Source organism: Rhipicephalus sanguineus, chromosome 9 (assembly GCF_013339695.2).
Source record: "Rhipicephalus sanguineus isolate Rsan-2018 chromosome 9, BIME_Rsan_1.4, whole genome shotgun sequence".
NCBI classification, from domain to species: Eukaryota; Metazoa; Arthropoda; class Arachnida; order Ixodida; family Ixodidae; genus Rhipicephalus; species Rhipicephalus sanguineus.
This window is the reverse complement of record NC_051184.2, coordinates 12683735-12704197: the sequence shown is the minus strand read 5'-3', so window position 1 is coordinate 12704197 and position 20463 is coordinate 12683735. Positions and strand designations below refer to the sequence as shown.

General features: G+C 45.7%; 1 protein-coding gene across 2 annotated transcripts in view; it reads left to right on the top strand.

The window, feature by feature from the left end:
- The window catches only part of LOC119404598 (uncharacterized), a 64492-nt gene that overhangs the window by 27286 nt on the left and 16743 nt on the right, over positions 1-20463 (top strand). For both annotated transcript variants that reach the window (XM_037671148.1, XM_037671147.1), the window contains exons 8-9: positions 4512-4576; positions 16195-16286. In XM_037671148.1, coding sequence (XP_037527076.1) covers positions 4512-4576; positions 16195-16286 — 157 coding nt within the window. The remainder of the gene's footprint in view (positions 1-4511; positions 4577-16194; positions 16287-20463) is intronic.

Genomic DNA, 20463 nt, shown 5'->3' with positions numbered 1-20463 from the left:
ATTTCATATACCACACCTGAAGTACATTCAGTGAAGACTTTGGCGTGGCGTTTGTTGCACATGGAGCGCTTTTCCTTGTGCATCATTGCACATACTTTAGCCAATTTGCATGGGGCGGTAAAAACTGTTTTGACACCAAACCGATTCGCAACTTTCTTTACATTGTGCGATAAACGGTGAACGTAGGGCATTGCGTGAATTGGCTGCTTGACTGCACTAGGCTGCTTTCCCTTTCCTTCTGTAAGGTACACTTCGCGTGATCCCATCTCGACACATTTTTTGGGTGACATCGCACCTGAACCACTCCCACGGCACTGTTCGTGAGTCAGGTAACTTGGACGCAGCACATAGGTCCAGAACACAAAGCACTCATTCCTGTGTCAGTCCATTCAGTCCTTGATTCCCAGCCACACTGACGTCCCGAAGTGCCTTGTGCATATCCAAGGCTGGCCGGCGTTCTGCTCTTTCTGCTTTCGCTACAACAGTGAGACAGGATATGAGCAGTGCTCGTTTCTTTGTTGTGATTGTGATGTTATGGGCTTCAAGGTAATCTCCCGAGTAAACACAATACGTGAGACACGCACCTTCCGTTCCTGCAAACTCTGGCAGTTGCCTGACACTCATGTTTGTGTGGGTCTACCCTTCAAGTGTCAGTGCGCACCTTTTTTACCACTGTTACATTACTTTCATGGATAGTACAAGGAAGCCAGAATAACACAACAAAAACAAATGATTTATTGAGCAGTGTGTCTTATGCAGCAAGCCTGTGACGTTTTAGTGGCTGTGGGGAGATATGTATCACTTATGGCGCTAGCATATTAGTTAAAGTTTGCAGTTTCTTTAAAGGGACACTAAAGGCAAACAACAAATTATGCTACTGTGAAAGGTTAATGCGTGAGAATGTTTAAAACGATATGCATCAACGCTTTAGTAGTAGAGAAATTAAGGTAAAGGCAGGACACGATTTGTGCCACGTTCCAGCACTAGCCCAATATGACGTAGTAGGGCCTCAGTACAATTGATGCAGTCTTCTGAGTGAGTGAGAAGACTGTATAAAATGTTACATTTCTGTTCAATTCATAGAAGAAAAAGAACTTCTTGAGACCCTGCTCCACTGGCGTAGTCACGTATTGAGTTATCGCTTAATGCTGCAGGGGCTTTGCTGGCTCACAAAACTCGCTCTAACTGCAATTTAGGGAAAATGTGATGTCGTTAAATGCCCAAAGTGAGTATGCCACTTGACCAAGAGTTGCTGCAGCAACGAAATTAACGCGACTTTTTCAGTGTGCACCACAGAGGGAGCTCCTACGCTTGAAATGTCTAAATGCCACACATCTGCAACAGTGGGATGAACAAAAAAAAAAGCTCCTCATGTTCTCTCTGTATTTTCGTGCAGAGGATTGCGAAAGCAACCATAATGTAAGCAATTCGTGTCACGTCCCCTTCAAAGCACTGCTTTCTCGCAGCACTGTTCCGTCGGTCTTGTCAGAATGCTGCATGCCCATGTAAGGGAAATGGAAGAATAGTAAAACAGTATTGATAGGAAGAGCTGCATATTTACTGAACCGTCACTGTATGTGCCTCAAAGGCAACTTAGACATCGGGCACGACTCCTCGGAGGGGGTCCACCGTGGATCGCGTAGGTTTTGGCAAGGTTCTACCTGGTGTTGCATAAATCTGCTGCCAGAAATGGGGGTAGGTTGCTTTTAGAAAATAATCACGTTTGTGTCAGTGGCTTGATGCTGTCAACCCTGGCTCTGGCAGCAGTGATGCTGGCAAAATAGTGAGAACCGCAAAGCGTAGGATACTGGCCCCTGAGTGACACGGTCCAACAACTGACAGTAGTGATATTTGTCCAACATGAGGCGGAACCTGGACCAGATTTTACGGTATATGTACCTGGGTTGATCGTGTCACATTTTGGCGGCACAGCACACCGGCAGCATAAACAGACACTTGCTGAAAATCACCAGCACAAAGAAATTAACACACACACACATGGCACGGCCATACTCCGGCACTGATGTCCTGATAGCATGCAGCTTGCTGACACTGCACGGCAATGCCCAAGTATCGAGCGCTTCGTTGCAATACAATGCAAGCAGCCGGCAAAGTATAGGAAAACAAGCATGACAGGAAGTATTGTTTACGGTGCGGGCACAAAGTTGCCAGAGAAGTGCTAGCATAGTGCCGGCTAAAGGGACGGTTTGGGAATGCTACGTCACACGTCCTCTTGGAAATTGCGCAAATGGTATGCGGACCATTAACAGATGATTTTCTTTCAAAGTAAGCATTTCCTTGGCACAAACAAGCACTAGAAGGTTTCTGGAATCGTATTTAAATTGATAATGTTCCTTTCTGTCCATTTAATGTGAGGCCGCCATGGTGGTGTAGTGGTTATGGTGCTCGGCACTGACCTGAAAGATGCGGCTTCGATCCTGGTCGCAGTGGCCGCATTTCAATGGAGGCGAAATGCTAGAGGCCTGCATACCTAGATTTAGGTGTGTGTTAAAGAACCCCAGTTGATAGCAATTTCTGGAGCCCTCCACTATCACACGTCTCATAATCACATTGTAAAACCTCGGCAGTTATTACATTATATTGTTTAATGTGAGGATACTCATCTCTCTTTACTAAGCTTTCATTCATATGCATACTTAGTATTGCATGTCATCATGGTTGAACCCTCCCGTTTATTCCCACGGCAACATACCCAAAATCAGGAGGTTTGCACTACCACACATCAGAAACATCTCCATTGCTGAGCTGTCACACTAGTTGATCAGCACTCACTTGGAATAATATTTCATCGGCATGTTAGCAGAAAGCTCTCGGTAATATCTGAGCACAACCTTTCTCGCTCCATTACCACCAAAAACCTAGAACTAAATGTCCCAAGATTACTGCAAATTTTCTGGCCATGTTACTTTGGAACTCGTTGCCGTGTTGTCTTAAGCTGCTGTGTCACCTCTGTAAGTACATGTAGTCGATGTAATCAGTTTGCCGTTACCATTCTATTAATAATTTATTTGTGTTATTCAAATATTTGTCCTCGTCGCTTACATAATACAGTAGAACCCCGCTGATACGTTTTTGAAGGGAGCGTAGGAAATAAACGTAAGAGACGGGAAACGTAAGAGCCGAAAAACAGGAAAAACGGCAAAATATTTAGTGGTACAGAATTTTATTTCAATTCTTACGAGCAGCACGAAAATTGGCGCGCTCAGCCGCGATCTAGTCGATGGATAGAAACGCGGAGCTTAGGACGGCCTCATCCACAGAAATGTAATCAACGTATGTGATTTTTCTAACACCAATAGCTGTAGGCATGAAAGAACTAAGCACACGCAATCACGACCGGTGCGGCGAGTCCGACCGCGAACGGCACGCACGACCATGCGAGCTCCAACCAGCTCGAACTCCTCCTGTTCTCCGACAAATAACGATGATGATGAGTCTACGCCAACGCGATGGCAGAAGTGAATGCCAATCTCGAAGGCCTTGCTTTCGCAAGCAGTTACGTCATACACGCCATGTTTGTGCAGTACAAATCTCAAAGGCTATGCTTTTGTCAATAGTAAATGCCAATCTCGAAGGCCTTGCTTTCGCGAGCAGTTACGTCATAGACGCCATCTTTGCAATTTGAATCTCGAAGGCCATGCTTTTGTTTGCATCAATTGAAAGATTCGGTTGCTTGCGCCTCTCATGCGGCTAATATTACGGTCAAACGAGGCCAAGCTGCGTGAAAATGCACCATGGCCGCTCTCTTTGGTAGTCACTCGGTCGGCTCCGAGCGCACTTCGCGACGTATCATACGGGAACGGTCCGACAGTTACGACGTAACAGCGGGGTTCCCAATACATTGTATCCTATGGGAGCTATGCCGGGACCGGCGGAAAACGACGTAACAGCCGGGAAAACGCAGCAGTGAGGAACGTAACAGCGGGGTTCTACTGTATGGTGTATACTGCATGTGCACATTGCTGCTCAAATTTATTGGGAGGTCCTCTGTACAGTCTGTCAACTATTGGATCCTGCAAATATAATCCCCATTTGTAACCTTATTTTGTGCTGTAAAAGAAACCGAAACTGCGTAGCGGTCTGTTTCTTGTGGGTTACGTGTCCCTCCATGACAAATGTAGGGCAAAGCATAATTGTTCTTGGGCCAAGTATTGAGGGAAAAAGAGTGTGTAGCATATAAGCAAAACAGCGCAAAATGAACGAGGACTCTTGTGCCCACTCTTTCGTAGTCCTCGTTCATACCCACTGTGAATTGTTACCAACTCACCCGGTTTTCATCCTATTGTCAATCCTATTCAGTGTGCAACAGCTGGACATTAAAGGTCTGCAAGAGTGCATCCGCACTTTGTGAGTCCTGGCCTACTGTAATTTCTTGAATTCTGCCAGTACCTGGCCTGCCGCTTTTACTCACAGCGCTGCCATATGATGCAATTCCAAATAATGCTTACTATCTAATAGTTAGTCTGCTTCAATTTCTTTTTCTTTTGCAGACGAAGGACTTTGGCGAGTCACGTGAAGAACGAGAATATGTGACGGTCTCGCAGTGGACGGACAAGTACGTGACAGTGACTTGCATGATTCTACCTCTGCACTGGTTCACTTGGCAGTGAGATTAACAAATTCACAGTGGTTATTTCGTTCGCTCGAAATCTGTAGCTAAGATGAATGAGTAGCAAATTTCACCAGGCTTTTCAGCAGCTTGTTCTTCACTGGATCTACTGGAGATTTACTTGCACACTATCATGTTTGCTAAATTGGTTAGAAAGGTGTGGTACAGTTTACCACAAAGGTTTCTTTTTGGAACCAGCATGTGAACTCAGATGCTGCAAAGCAAGGTACACATGGTCACGTGCTTCAGTTACAGGCGAGGTGTGAAGAGGTGTCTCACACAACCATAGGTTGGCAAACTCACTCATGAGTCGACTCACTCAGACTCAGATCTAGCCGTGAATCTGAGTCTGAGTGAGTCCGGGTAAGTAATATTTTGGTGAGTTTGAGTCCGAGTGAGTTCGGTTGCGGCAAATTTTTGTGAGTCTGAGTCCGAGTGAGTCCGGTTGAGGAAAATTTTGGTGAGTCTGAGTCCGAGTGAGCCCTAAACACCAAATATATTTCTTGAGTGAGTCTGAGTGAGCTCCAAATTTATTTGCTGACCTATAATGATGACTACTCAACTTCAGCATTACAATTAGCCTCATGACGGCTAACGTTGATACTCTCTTCTACTCACACTTATATCAACGCACGCACTAGCGTTCATATGCCGGCTCAATATTTATTGATTAGATGCGTGCCTTGGCCTCCCCTCCCGCAAAATTTTTCAAAGAAAGTTCTTGATAAAAATATCTGATGTGAGTCGTATTATTTCAATAAAAATACTAGATTGCAACCACTGGTGACTCATATGTGAAGGTAAGAGACCAAACTGTGCATCGTGAGCACCGATTATGTGAGATATTGGCGTTTAAGTGCATTGAGATCGTGATTGAAAAAACTAATTATACGTTAACGGACTCATGAGTCAGCTCACTCAGACTCAGATCGAGCCGTGAGTCTGAGTCTGAGTGAGTCCGAGTGAGTAATATTTAGGTGAGTATGAGTCCGAGTGAATCCGGTCGAGCAAAATTTTAGTGATTCTGAGTCCGAGTGAGTCCGATTAAGGAAAACTTTGGTGAGTCTGAGTCCGAGTGAGTCCTAAGGGCAAAATATATTCCACGAGTGAGTCTGAGTGAGCTCCACATTTTTTGCTGACCTATGCACACAACCAAAACGCATCCATTCGACCCATAGTATGATTTTGGCCAACAGTTTCTGAGTTGGTTGCAGTGAAACAAACACTTAAACTACTGGTGCAAGCAAGCAGGCCAGCCTCGCACAGGGAGAGAGCACCATCCGTGTCCCACCTGTACGCCCTGTCCCATTGTTAGAAGCCCCAGGAATTGGGTCTTCTAACAAAGGGACAGTTAGTCGGTAGTTAGACACAGGGGGATTTAAAGGACCCCTGGCATCAAAATTGAAACCTCGAGATGTTTGTGTTGTTTGACTTCCCTGTATACCGACTGACCGACCGCATACCAAAATTGGCATAGCAGGAGATCAGTGTATGACCAACACGATCCACTGGTCATGACACGAATAACGCAAAATACCGGTCGCGTATGTCAAGAAACCCTTTCTCTGTCACATGTGGCACATACCTGCCTGCATACCAGAGTTCATGTTATGCGGGTATGTGCCACAGGTGATACAAAGTCTCAACCGACACAGTAACCGCGCACGCAAACATTGACGCGCAAGGAAAGTGATAATAATAATAATAATTGTTGGGGTTTTATGTCCCACGATATAATTATGAGAGACGCCGTAGCGAAGGGCTCCGGAAATTTTCACAATGTGGTATTTAACGTGTACCGAAATCGCACAGTACACGGGCATCTAGCATTCTTGTCCTCCATCGAAATTCGACTGCCACGGCCGGGATCGAACCCACGACCTTCGGGTCAGCAGCCGACAACCGTAACCGCTACACCACCGCGGCGGACGAGTGATTATTATCACTTTCCTTGCAAGGAAAGTGAGGAAGCTGAAGACGTAACACCCCTGGAAGACGCTCAACTACCATCCACTCGTCCACGTGGATTACGCAAAAGCCGGGATTAATGTTTCCTACAATAAATCTGCCGAGAGAACCAGGCCTCTCATCATTACCGGTGACTTCAACATTGATTTATGAAGACCCAACAACGCCTGGTCCTTATACTGCATGAAAGACGGCTTGGATGTGGACAGGGCATCAAAACGCCTCGCTGCCACGTCCAAGGCAGGATGCATCAAAGATCATTTCATCGTAAGAGGCATCCATGATTTCCACCATTCTAAAAAGAGACAGGGCGTGCAAACACGGACACAAGAAAGAGATCAGGACACCACAAACGCCGACTAACAACTGAAGAGACGCACAACGGCTGAAAAGAAAGAAGGCACGAAAACTTATCTGCGCATGCCCATGCAACCGGCGAACCTATCAATCCGGCACGCGTGGCGGTCTACGTGGAAGATAACTGTTAAGGCATTTGATTTCATCTTTATGCAAGCTAATCGACGGTTGGCTCACGCATGCGCTACCACTATTCTCGATATGCCATGCTTCAATCATCAGACGCGTTTCTTCATTTCTATGCCGGTACAACACTGCGCATTCATCAAATTTTGGCGTGCACTTACAATCTCGACAATGTAAAGATAGATTAGATGGTGAGCCTCCTGTTAGCGATCTCTTATGTTCCAACAATCTCTGGTTAATGCATCGGCCCGTCTGTCCTACGTAGAAGCGGCCGCAGCTGAAAGGGACCTTATACACCACACTCGTACGGCAATCAGTGAATTTGTTGGTGTGTTTTACAAAACAATTATCGGTCCGCTTCTTGTCTTTTACTCGCTCATTCTTCCTCTGCACAGCGGCACAAATCTTACCTAGCTTATTGGCAGCCGTGAAAACAACATTAACGCCGTATCTACTTCCTACTTTCTTTAGCCTGTGAGATATGCAATGAATGTACGGAATACCTACGACACGTTTCTTCCTATCGCTTTCTGCAACCATGCTCGGACTTAACACAATAGACTTCTTTAAACGCTCAGCGACCGTGGCCACTGCATCACGAGGATACCCTACATCTAAAAGACGCGTAACCTGTGCGCTAAAGCTATCACTCATTTTGTGCTCACACGACTTGGTGAGGGCTGACTTAAGGCAAGACATGGCGATGCCGTTTTTTACAACCTTCGAGTGCTTCGACGAAAAATTTAACAGCGGTTTCGAAGATCTAGGATTCGGTTATTCGTTATTAAGGTTTTTCGTTATGTGGACGACTACTTGATTTTTTGTAGTGATGAGGACTTTGAAAAGGTGGTAACTTCCGTGAGCGAAAAATTTGAATTAAATGGAGGAGGGCTGAGCTTTACTAAAGAGGTGCCTCAGAATAATGGAATACAATTTCTAGACATTTCCTTAACATTCCAGAAGAACCACGTGTGCTGGCAGTATTCTCCTAGATCTTCGAAACCGCTGTTAAATTTTTCGTCGAAGCACTCGAAGGTTGTAAAAAACGGCATCGCCATGTCTTGCCTTAAGTCAGCCCTCACCAAGTCGTGTGAGCACAAAATGAGTGATAGCTTTAGCGCACAGGTTACGCGTCTTTTAGATGTAGGGTATCCTCGTGATGCAGTGGCCACGGTCGCTGAGCGTTTAAAGAAGTCTATTGTGTTAAGTCCGAGCATGGTTGCAGAAAGCGATAGGAAGAAACGTGTCGTAGGTATTCCGTACATTCATTGCATATCTCACAGGCTAAAGAAAGTAGGAAGTAGATACGGCGTTAATGTTGTTTTCACGGCTGCCAATAAGCTAGGTAAGATTTGTGCCGCTGTGCAGAGGAAGAATGAGCGAGTAAAAGACAAGAAGCGGACCGATAATTGTTTTGTAAAACACACCAACAAATTCACTGATTGCCGTACGAGTGTGGTGTATAAGGTCCCTTTCAGCTGCGGCCGCTTCTACGTAGGACAGACGGGCCGATGCATTAACCAGAGATTGTTGGAACATAAGAGATCGCTAACAGGAGGCTCACCATCTAATCTATCTTTACATTGTCGAGATTGTAAGTGCACGCCAAAATTTGATGAATGCGCAGTGTTGTACCGGCATAGAAATGAAGAAACGCGTCTGATGATTGAAGCATGGCATATCGAGAATAGTGGTAGCGCATGCGTGAGCCAACCGTCGATTAGCTTGCATAAAGATGAAATCAAATGCCTTAACAGTTATCTTCCACGTAGACCGCCACGCGTGCCGGATTGATAGGTTCGCCGGTTGCATGGGCATGCGCAGATAAGTTTTCGTGCCTTCTTTCTTTTCAGCCGTTGTGCGTCTCTTCAGTTGTTAGTCGGCGTTTGTGGTGTCCTGATCTCTTTCTTGTGTCCGTGTTTGCACGCCCTGTCTCTTTTTAGAATGAATACGTACCAACTAGCTCAGCTCTCTGTTATTCTAAGATTTCCACCAGCTGTACTGTACCTCGCACTTCACTGCACGTAGACCCCTTGTAGCCACGATCACGAACGGATACGAATAACAAGTCCGGTCCAGCTGCTGGGGCTCACTGATCACGGTTATGATGACCTTGTTCAAGAACTGTCAAGAACCACTTACACGGGTTCATGCATGCGTGCATGCGTGCGTGCATTCGTTCTCCGTGCGTGCGTTCTCAGTCATAACGGACAAGTATAAGCATAACAACTGTAACAACTGCAACTGTGACTGTAACGTACGTGCAGTGCGCCTGCGTGTGCCACTCGGCTGCGTACCATGTATCTAGGGAAACTTTACTGAATGAAGCTTAGTTGCGAGTAACGCCTCTCCTGCGCATCTGTGTTCCTTCTTTGTGCTGTTCGGATTCGCGCTTTCGAGTATTGAAGAAAGAATATAAGCACTACATAGCTTACCGCGTCTGGTGTTGGTAACACCCATGTTGCGGTTGGCATCGTTACGCAACTGTAAACAACTGGTTATATAATACATATGCGACTCTTCAACATATGAATGTGCGTATACCACTTCCACATTTCTCTAGCGTCATTCCGTAACGTTTCCCTCAATGTGAAAAATTACGCCAGAGTCACCATTCCGCGCATGCTTCGCATAACATCAATTCCCGCGGTACGTGGGATCTGCTGAATTTTTATATAAACTAGATGCAACAGTTATGGCCATATTTACATTCGACTCAAAATGGGCGCATGACACCGCGTTTTGTGCGGCATTGTTCTTTTCATCGGGTCATTTCGCGTGGTTTCTTAAGGCGAAAGCCTTAGATGTCTCATCAAGCCCCGCCACGGTGGTCTAGTGGTTATGGCGCTCGACTGCTGACTAGAAGGTCGCGGGATCGAATCCCGACCGTGGCGGCTGCATTTTCGATGGAGGCGAAAATGTTTGAGGCCCGTGTACTTAGATTTAGGTGCACGTTAAAGAACCCCAGGTGGTCGAAACTTCCGGAGCACTCCACTACGGCATCCCTCATAATCATATCGTGGTTTTGGGACGTTAAACCGCAGATATTATTATTATTATTCATTTTGAAACATTGCTGCGTGGCCTGCAACGAGCGTGGTAAGTTTTCTTTCGGTGGGTGAAGCCCGATCATGTTAAAATAAAAGAAATAAGCACGCATATCAGTATGCAAGAAAATACACAAACTGTTGTTTATCAAGCTGTTGCACACTTGTATTTTTCATCTTTGTTTCATCTACTAAACAAGTAATTAGGGTCCGACATAAATATAAACTGTTTCAGCTTGTTCGAAGGTGCCCGTTAAAAATTTGATTAATCGATTATTCAACAAGGAACTTGTCATCGGTAGCAGTTAATTGATAATTGGCTAAACTGGTGAGTGATTAATTGTTAATGGATTAAAACAATTAATCGACCATCCCTAGTACCCATACCTTTGGCTGTTTAGTTTTGTAAAGAAGCTTGAAGACGTTTACTAGTGGTGTCTTTCCCCTGATGAGTTCCACTCCGAAAGTGTCTTGGAAGTTCTGGCGAGGACTTTCACAACAAGTAGGATGCTGCACTGGCCATGCCCTCAGGAAATCTAATCTATTATTATGTATACCTCCACATGTGTGTTTGTGCCCTGGCAGCGATGTGATAGCTGCACCGAAAGGTCAAACCTAATACATTTTGGCAAAAGTTGCACAATTTGTGCCAAGGCAGTGTTCTTGTGGCCTTTTGGCGAAAAGGAGGATGGCAGGCACTCAAAATCCATATTACGGCTGTAATTTTGATTGGTCATGGGAGAAACTGCATGCTCAGAGAGTATTGGATTAAGCTAGTAGGGATGTGCACGTAAATCACACATGTCACCTTTTGATGTATTCAGCGTATGCCCTGCTACCATTTGCACTAACGACATTGGCCGTTGCAACCACTTTCATACAGTGCCTCATGAATGGCAACCTCACCATCCAAGCACGTGTAAACTGCACTGCCATTAATTAGCAGAGAAAGAGTGCTCGTGGAAGATTAGTTTCGTAGAAACAGTTCGTGGCATGCTCAGCATGCAAGCTTGTAGCTTGCACTACAGCCTCATGTATCATACCTGCCAACTCTCCCGCATTTCGAGCAGTCCTCCTAGTCGTATAGGCACAGCCATAATTCTCCTGAAAAATAGCGCTAGCGCCACCGTGAAAACAAGATAACAACTAAAGACATCAGTTCTTGAAATCAATACTGAAGAAAACTTGCCACAGAAATTTCCAGCCCAGTTCAAAGAGTGGGTGCTGAAATTTGCTCATACAAACTTGTCTTCAGGCAGAAACTACCGTAAAATCCCAAGCAAGCGCCCCTCCCTTTTTTGGGAGATTTGAAATATGCGCCCCCTTCTCCTCTCCCGCAATTTTCACTGTTTCATTCACAGTTTTTATTCGCCCGATGAGGGCGGATAAAAACAGTGAATGCATGTGTATTCAATAAAACATTTCATTAGAAGCATGGGTGTGCATTCTTTATTCTTAATGGCTCTTTCGCTGCCATCTTGAATTTTGATCCGCGACTGAGCAAGGGCCCTGCCCTCCAAATCTAGTCAGATTATCCTACACCGCAGGGAAGCTTAGGATTTTACGGCAGAGTAAAGAAAGTCCTTTGTGCATTTGCATAAGGCAAAAGCCATCTTCCTCTTCTTTTTATTTTTCGTTGATTGTATTGTCTTTACGAATGTTCCAAATTTAAATGTCGCCACGTGGGCGGCTACGATGTTTAAAAAAACATTGAGCACAAATAAACGACGTAAGACCAAGAAAGATACACACACCACAATCGCTCCACACACACCACGAGCGCTTGTGGTGTGTGTATCTTTCTTGGTCTTGCGTTGTTTATTTGCGCTCAGTTTTTTTAATCATGAGATACCAACTAGCCCACCTAGCCATATTGTTACCGGCTATGATGTATTGACAGCAGAAATCGTGAAGGGAGTAATCATCGAATAACTTCAGTATCGGAGTTTATTGCTGCACGAATTGATTGCTGCAAAAATTTTTCGAATCAATCAAGAACGAACGGAGTTACAGGGACGACTTGTCACGCGCTTCAAGCACTTTCTCTTGTCCCGATGAGCGCGCTGGAAACCAACACAGGGAGGGTTGGCAGTTAACGTGTTTGGGTAGACGTGCAGCGCACATCATGACCTTGAGCGCACATGATGAAACAAGATTGCTTTCTCCCATTGTGGTTCCTGTGTGTGCTAATGTGGCTGCTGTGCAAGGTGAGCAGATTGTGGAGCGCGGCACTGGCTTGTGGCTGTACCCTGTGGCAAGAAGCGCATCTGATCCAAACGCTGGTGTTGATTTGTTGGCTATTGGCCAATGGCATGCTATCTGTTGTGTGACAGCAAACAACAGGCACTGGCAGCTCTCAAGAGAGTGAGCACAGGCCTCTGTATGAAAAGAGGATGCCTGAGAAAATGGGAACTTCGCTCTCCACTCCTAGTCTTCCCTTACTGTGCACAACTGCAAGAGCTGTTCGTGGCAGTGTCTGCTTTCCGCAGGGTGTGTTTTTTTGTCAAGCCCGAGGGGTGTTTCATGACCTCTTTAAGAGAGGCATGCCATATAAATTATTGTTTTTATCCAACTTTCGAGTTTTTTACGCAAGGTTTATTCCAGCACTGTAGCCGGTAATCCTGGTTGAGCGCACCCCTGACGAACAATGCGAACTAGCCCATACTGAAAGATTACCAAATTGAATAACCAGGGAGCTTGAGATGCTTGGTGCACTTACAAGTATTTGTAGGATGGCAGTGTTTTACTTGATAGATTGCAACAAGTACAATGCAGTGCAGTATGTGTGTGTACTTGAACAGACTGTTTTCTTTGTTTTTTTTGTTTCACAAGTGTTTGCAGCACTACATTTTGTTATAATTGACCTCTACAAGTGTTCGCTACACAACGGTCGAGGATTATCAACAATTGCACCCACTGCATTGGCCCGTTTATTATCGGTGACACATTATCCTGGTATCTCAGTTCTGCTCCTCGCTTGTGGTAAAACGTGCAAGACAGTTTAAATGGGAAGCCCTCCATCAATTCACATTTCTTACAGCACAGAATAGGGTTTTGAACACAAAGGGCGAATTTGTTATTGAACCCACAAACCAGGAGCCAGGCGGTTCTGTTCAAAAAGCGCTACACTTCGACACACAACTCAAATGCTTAGGTTGTAATGAAAGTGCAAGTATAATCTGAATAGTTCTTTCCAATAATAAAAAGACTCTGTGAAGAATTTATGGTTCCGGTATACTGTAAGTAAAAAAGCCTCCTTGAATTACCACTGTGAAGTGTATCGTGGCGAAATGTTAGGTCACAGAATGCAAGAAACCTTGGGAAAATGAAGAGCAGTAAGTTAATCCTGTTTTCTGGGATAGTATAAATAAACAGGTGTGCATAAATTGATTTTGTTAAACTTATCTTAGACACGAATATTTGTGATCGAAAATGTGGGACTTATCTCTGCTCCCAATTAAGGTTTTAGCTAGGGGTGTGCGAATATTCGAAATTTCGAATATTTTTCGAATAGTGTTTGCTATTCGATTCGATTCGCACTGGAATTTTACTATTCGAACTATTCGAACTTCCCAAAAACAATACAGTCAACGTCCGATTGAAAGTGACCCCTTCAGAATTTTAATATGCTTCACCTCATTACATCCCCGTATTGCAGCAAAGCTGCCTTTCAAGCTCCGTTACGGTCGAACTTTTTAATATGCTTCACCTCATTACGTCCCCGTATTGCGGCAAAGCTGCCTTTCAAGCTCCGTTACGGTCGAACTTCGTCAAGACACTAAGTCCGATTGGAAGTGGTCCCTAGATTTTCAGTATACTTCAACTCATCACACCCCGGTATTGCGGCAAAGCTGCCTTTCAAGCCCTGCTACGGTCGCAAATGTACTTACTAGGGGTGTGCGAATATTTGAAAGTTTCGAATATTCGTCGAATATTACATTCGAAATATTCGTATTCGATTCGAAAATCGTGTATTCGAAAAGTTTCGAATATTCGATAACTTCGAATATTCGAAAAATTCGAATATGCGATTAGATTATCATGCATAAAATAACTCGTCTTCCACATTTCTGCTGCGTTCGTATCGCTAAAAACGTTGCAGAGAGGAGCGATAAACATCGTAAGTACACGGAGGCACGATATCTGCCTGCGACGAGCGCCCCAATATACGTATGATTTATTGCTGGTGCATCTCCGACGTGCAGCGCTGTTGGTGATGATGTAACCGTACATTTTCAATATTATGCGGCCGTAACGTGCCGCACTACCACTCGTTCACAATGCGGGACCACTTTTGAAGAAAGACAGTGACCCATGTGACTGGTGGCGGACTGTAGGCACCTTCAGATACCCCAGTCTGGCAAAGCTTTGCCCCATGTACTTCCCTATACCAGCCACTTCTGTTCCAAGCGAGCGTGCCTTTTCAGTGGCAGGGGGGGGGGGTTGTCTCTTTTAGAATGGAGTGCCCCTGCCTGATCATGTGGAGCAACTCATATTTCTTCATGATAACATCTAGTCATTACTTTCATTGTGCCGTGATATTTGCTTGTGTTGTGCTAGCCTGGACATTGTGTTCTGGAGATAGCAGTGTATGTTATTTGCCAGTCAGACTGTTAATGTTTTTTTTTTCAAATAGCTACATGTTAAATAAAATATTGTTACTGTGGAGGCATTCTTCCTTTGATATTCGATATTCGAAGGTGGATATTCGTATTCGATTCGTATTCGAAAAATTTGATATTCGCACACCCCTAGTACTTACTCAAGAAAACGCTGGTTCCGACATGGAGATGAAAGATGTGGCAGAGGTGGGGGCTCAATTAATGCTGTTTTGGGACTGAAATTTGAGCAGGAAGCCTGAAAGATCGGAAACCGAAGCTTTTTAGCATCCAAAATTTCAGATGTTCTCATATATTGACATCTACGAGGCAGATTTGGAACTCCGGACTTGAAGGGAGCACACCCTTGTCTGCCACATCAGTTAGGCTTCCACAGGAGTTGAAAGAGGGGGAGAGGCTGAGGAAATGACATCTTTGCCTATCACGTGTAAAGTGTTGTCGGCAACACTTTGGTAGCATCAAATCATGTACATAAATAGAATTCGGCCTCTACGTTGCCTCATTCTTGATAAGAGAACTATGAAACACCACCCCGCCAGTGCTTCATCAACCTAGCGAAAAGAAACACTTTCATGTTGCTATCTCATAAGAATATGCTTAGGAATCCTCTCCAACTTTTTTTTCTGCAATTTCGCTTCGAAGAATTCGAAAAATATTCGAGAAATATTCGAAAAATATTCGATTCGATTCGCACTCACATTTCAATATTCGAATTCGCTTCGCACCGAAAATTTTGCTATTCGCGCAGCTCTAGTTTTAGCTGCTCCAGAAGGTGTGCTGAATGGGCTTCGGTCAATGACATCACTGCCCTCACGATGATGAAAACGACAACTGTACTCCGGCACTGCAAAGAGAAGGGTGCGTTTTTGTCTGCCTGTGCCGTATATGTCCTTGTTCAACTTGTACTCCTTGCAGTGTTATGCTCCGGTACTCTGTGAACGGCAACAATATTATGTGGTTGCATTTTGATCTTTCTGAGGAGCATAACAGTTGGATAATGGCAAAATGGGAAATGGTCATATGTTTTAAATCACTGGTCTTCAGGTTGTTGAAGACATGTGGTTGACATTTTTATAACATTGATAGTTGGGTGAGTTGGTATGGGTTCATGATTAAACTCGGCACAACGGACACGATATACAAACGAAGAATACACGGCATCTGTCGTAATCATATCATGGTTTTGGGACGTTAAACTCGAGATACTATTATTATTAACCTCTCTCCACACCATCCTTTCTTTATCCCTCATCTGCACGTGTGACAACTTCCGTCCCCTTTGCTCCTCTTACAAGTTAATGCACAGATGCTGCTGGGCTTTCATTGTCATGATGCTTGCATGACAGCGGACGGCTTTAGTTAGCGTGTAGGTGTGTGTGTAATGGCAAAATGATTGCTGTTCCTCTTCCTTGAAGGATATGTGCTCAGCTGTCGTTTCTTCTTGCAGCATCTACAAAAGCACAGAGCATGTACACGTGCTCACTGCAGTTGGTGCAGGAAAGACTCTGAAGATTGAGAAGGAAAACCTTCCGGACACAGGTAAGCGATGGCATGGATGAGCATTTGGTATAGCTGCAGTGCACTCTCTGTTCTAATCCTAGCTAGCCCGACATAGTGCCCCTTTGTAGTGTCACCACTGGTTGCAAGTCAGTTCATGCCTCAGAGATTGTGAAGACGTGGTCAATTGAGCAATGATCTTGTGATCTAAAGCGCCCAAGATGTGCAATGGCTGTTGTGTCTTTGTCCATCGAAGGTGTCACTCGAGATCTTGTCATTGTAACGCTGTCGTGGCGCCATCCAATGGGCCTTGATAACTTTAGTTCATGCAGCCTTAGTTTGCATTAGTTGGCAAGTGATGCTCATAAATATTGTTTGGCCTACAAAGTTGCTGGACCATTCATTGGATTATTTTGTGCTAATCTGTAGTGGTGCCTGCAGCATCACCAAGGCAGCCAATCTATCAAGCCTTTGTTTCCAACGTATATACATACATCTATTCGATTTACATTTGAGTGATGATGCTTTGACAGTGCAGTACTATATTGGACACCGCAGTACTAGTGACAAGTGGGCACTGTTTCCAAAATACATTTTTGATTTCTTGGCCAGTTAGGCTTAATAAAATGGCCTTATTGACTGAACATGGCCCCTGAGATGTTACGGCATACATACCACAATCAGATGGCACCACAGTTAAAGTGAGGCTAAAGTCTCTATTTTATCTTAAGCAAGATGACTGTTGAGGCCACGGAGAAAGAAGTATTTGAGGAGGAGAAACTGCTTGGCCTCCGCAGCGCGTGAGGGCGGCGCGATAGCGTCACGGAGAAAATGCGTTTTTCGCCGCAGCACGACAGATGACGCTTCTGGTGTGTTGCTATCTTTTACATGCTCTTCTATGGATGCGACGCATCAAAATCGCGACACCGCCTTATACATTGTAAAATGTCTCAGATTTCTGTCTGTAACATCAATTGGTAGATGTGACAGATATTTTAGCCACAGTTACTAATAGGTACTGCCCAAATTATAGGCCGTACAGCGCTTGAAACGAGCTGCTAGTTGTGGCCCCTAAGCAGACGACGTCTGCCGCATGCATGGGCCCCCCGCTGCTCGCTCGCATGTTGTGCGCACGCTTGCGTAGGTGGCCTTGGGAGGGAAAGTTCCAAGTTCGTGCAAGCAACCTGTTGCGCATTCCTTCATGATTTGCAGGCTTTCCGTCTCTTTAGCTTGCTTAGTAGCTTTCACGTTGTGCCGGCAGTGCTGACTTCTCGACCTTTGCATGCACTTTTCAAGCCGCAACAAAGACACGAAGAAAGAAGTATTGCTTCGTGAACAAAGGAGAGCACTTTGCAGACTTCCACCAGTGCTCCTTTAGGATGGGGCGGAAATGTCTTGCCGAACTGCAACAGTGGGTACGCATCCTGCAAGGAGAAGTAATTGCCTTAAAAGTTCTTAGTGACCCGGTGAGGTTGGAAGCGTGGGCTAATGCCATACCAAGGAAAGATCGAGAGGTCACGTGTCGTGACTACTTTTGCGAGCAGCACTTCTCGGAGAGTAAGTCTCATCATTCGTTGAAAAACATCACAGGGTCCCTTATGCATTAGACGAAGACGACTCGAAGGCGAAAGCCATCTTCTTGTTGTTCTTTTTTCTTCAGTCGATGTGTCTGTCCTGCCTCACCGCCATGCAAAAGCTTTCTGCACCTAACGTGGTTCTGCACTGCCTCCGTGATCGGTAGACCGATCACGGAGGCAGTGCAGAACGACAATGTCATCTGATGACGTCACATCATGTGATGTGTGACATAGTTTCCTAAAATTAACTAGAGGGGACCCTGGCGCTGCGATCGTTCAGCTACCATGGGAATGTTGGGTAGTACACAAATTTGCCTAGTCTTCGTGCTTGCGGCTTCAAACGCACTTGTGGCTTTGTTTATTGCTGTGTATTGGTTTTCTTTCGGATAAAAGAATAGACCGTTGTGAACTTCGTGACCAGGTTTGATTTGGTGAGCCTCAAAAAGTTAAAGTGGTGAAGTGGAACTGCTGACTTTTGCTGAACTTTGTTTTGCGACAAAGCGGATGCAGGCGACGCGCAGCCAAACGGAGCCGAAAGAACGAAGTTTAGACAAATTTGTGTACTACCCATCATTCCCATGCTGGCTGAAGCGTCATCCGTTGCAGCTCCCATAGACACTAGCGCCAGAGTTCCCTCTAGTAAGTATTGTAGGAAACTCTATGATGTGTGGGGATTGAGGCTTGCCCGCCGCCATTGCGTGGGTTTTTCGCCTATTTCTGCCATCATGTCCGGTCACGACGCCCCCCTCCTTTGCCGTCCTACGGCGCTGGGCGAGCGGGGGTGACCTTAACCTCCTTCACCCCGGCGCCGGATCTCGACGGTTGCGCCGCGCTCGAGTCTCGCGAGACGTTTCGCGCGGCGGGTGAGGGAGACCTCGTAGGGTAAGTAAGCACGTGTTTTGCTTCCCGTCCGTCGGCTCCCCTGTTTTGGGGCTCGCTCGGACGGAGTTCGCTAACGGTGCATTGCGCCAGCGGCGAGCGCTTACCTTAAGTTGTCCTTTCCGAACGCTAGGCCGAAGAGCGGTGCGGTGTGTTCGCGCGTGGTCATACTACGCCGAAACCGTACCTATCAAAGCCAGCGCGAGCGGAGTTTGCCCTCGCTCGAGCGATCGGGCTCTGTGGTCGCTGATCGTGAGAGTACGCAGCGTAGTCGGGACAGTTTTCCCTCAGCGGCGTGTCGCCGTGAGCCCTTTGCCCTCGGAGACGTGCTAGCGGCACCCTGTGTGTTGTATTTTCGCCCGTGGCGTGGTTAAGCCTGTTTTGCTTCTACCGCCGCCTTTGGGAGCGGGCGTTGTACAGCGTTTGTGCTGTTGCCGCAGGCAATAAAGTGTTGCGGATTTCGAGAGCAGTACTGTGTACTCGCCGCGCTGCGCTCGGCGCCTTTGTTGCGCCCGAACGGCCGTGTGCAGCGGCGCGCTAGATCACGCGAGGCGACGGCAAACGCGGCCCTGTGGCTCGCTAAGTCCGAACCCGCGCTAGTGGCCGTACTCCTGTGAGATACGAGCACACTACACTGGCGCCCAACGCGGTATCAAAAGCTCATTAAGGGACCGACAACTGATTTTTCTCGACCCAGTTCTTTACGGCGCGACAGGAAGCTCACCCTTCGTAGCGTTTGTAGCTGCAGTGGTTTATCGGAAAAGCACGTAGTTATTTTATAAGCAGTATTTTTCGATCTGAAAGGCTCCAAACACGCATGGAGGCTTGCTCCAGCAACGCTGAGAATTGATAGCGATGCCGCTAGCCCTTGTGAAAGCTGTCGTTGTTCTCCTTTCGCAGGAGTTACTGTAACTATGCTTAACCACCTTTATTTTGAGCTTTCCAACTGTTTTTGAAAATAGCAAGCTGTTACAATGAGATGTGTGGCTTTATACACCTTCCCGGTGGGTGTATAAAGCTGGACATTCCGTCCAACCGAGACTGAATGTCCAACGAGACTGAATGTCCAACTGAGACGGAATGTCCAATTTAGAAAAGATAAACGTGCCCTCGTTTGAAATTTCTCAGACAACTGATTCATTGGGTTAAGATAGCCTAACGCAAGATAGCATTTTTTTAAATGCGAAGCATTTCTTAGCGAACTTCTGCGAGTTTGAGTGTATTATCTATCTAGCCGCCTACGACTTTGGGCTCTCCTGGCCGTTTCGTTAATAGGATTTGCACCAAAATTGGTATGGCGTAACGTGACTTTATGACGAACATAAATGACAGGTCATAACATGAAAATCATGATATCCGTGTCATGAACGACATGATTTACATGCCACTGTTTTGGTGCTCTTGCGGCCGTTTCGTTAGTTTGCTATATATCAAAATTGGTATGGCGTGACAATAGTGTATGGCAAACACAAGTGACAGGTCCTAACGTGCAAATCATGACACGCATATTATGTACAGCATGATTTACATTCCACGGTCATGGTGCGCTCGCGGCCGTTTCGCTAGCTTGGTATACACCAAAATTGGTATCGCGCGACGTGACTCTGTGGCGGACACAAATAACCGGTGGTAACATGAAAATCATGACACGCATGTCATGCACAGTATGACTTACGCACATGGCGCGCTGGCGGCCGTTTCGCTAGCTTGATATACACCAAAATTGGTATCTCGCGACGTAACTGTGTGACGAACATAAATAA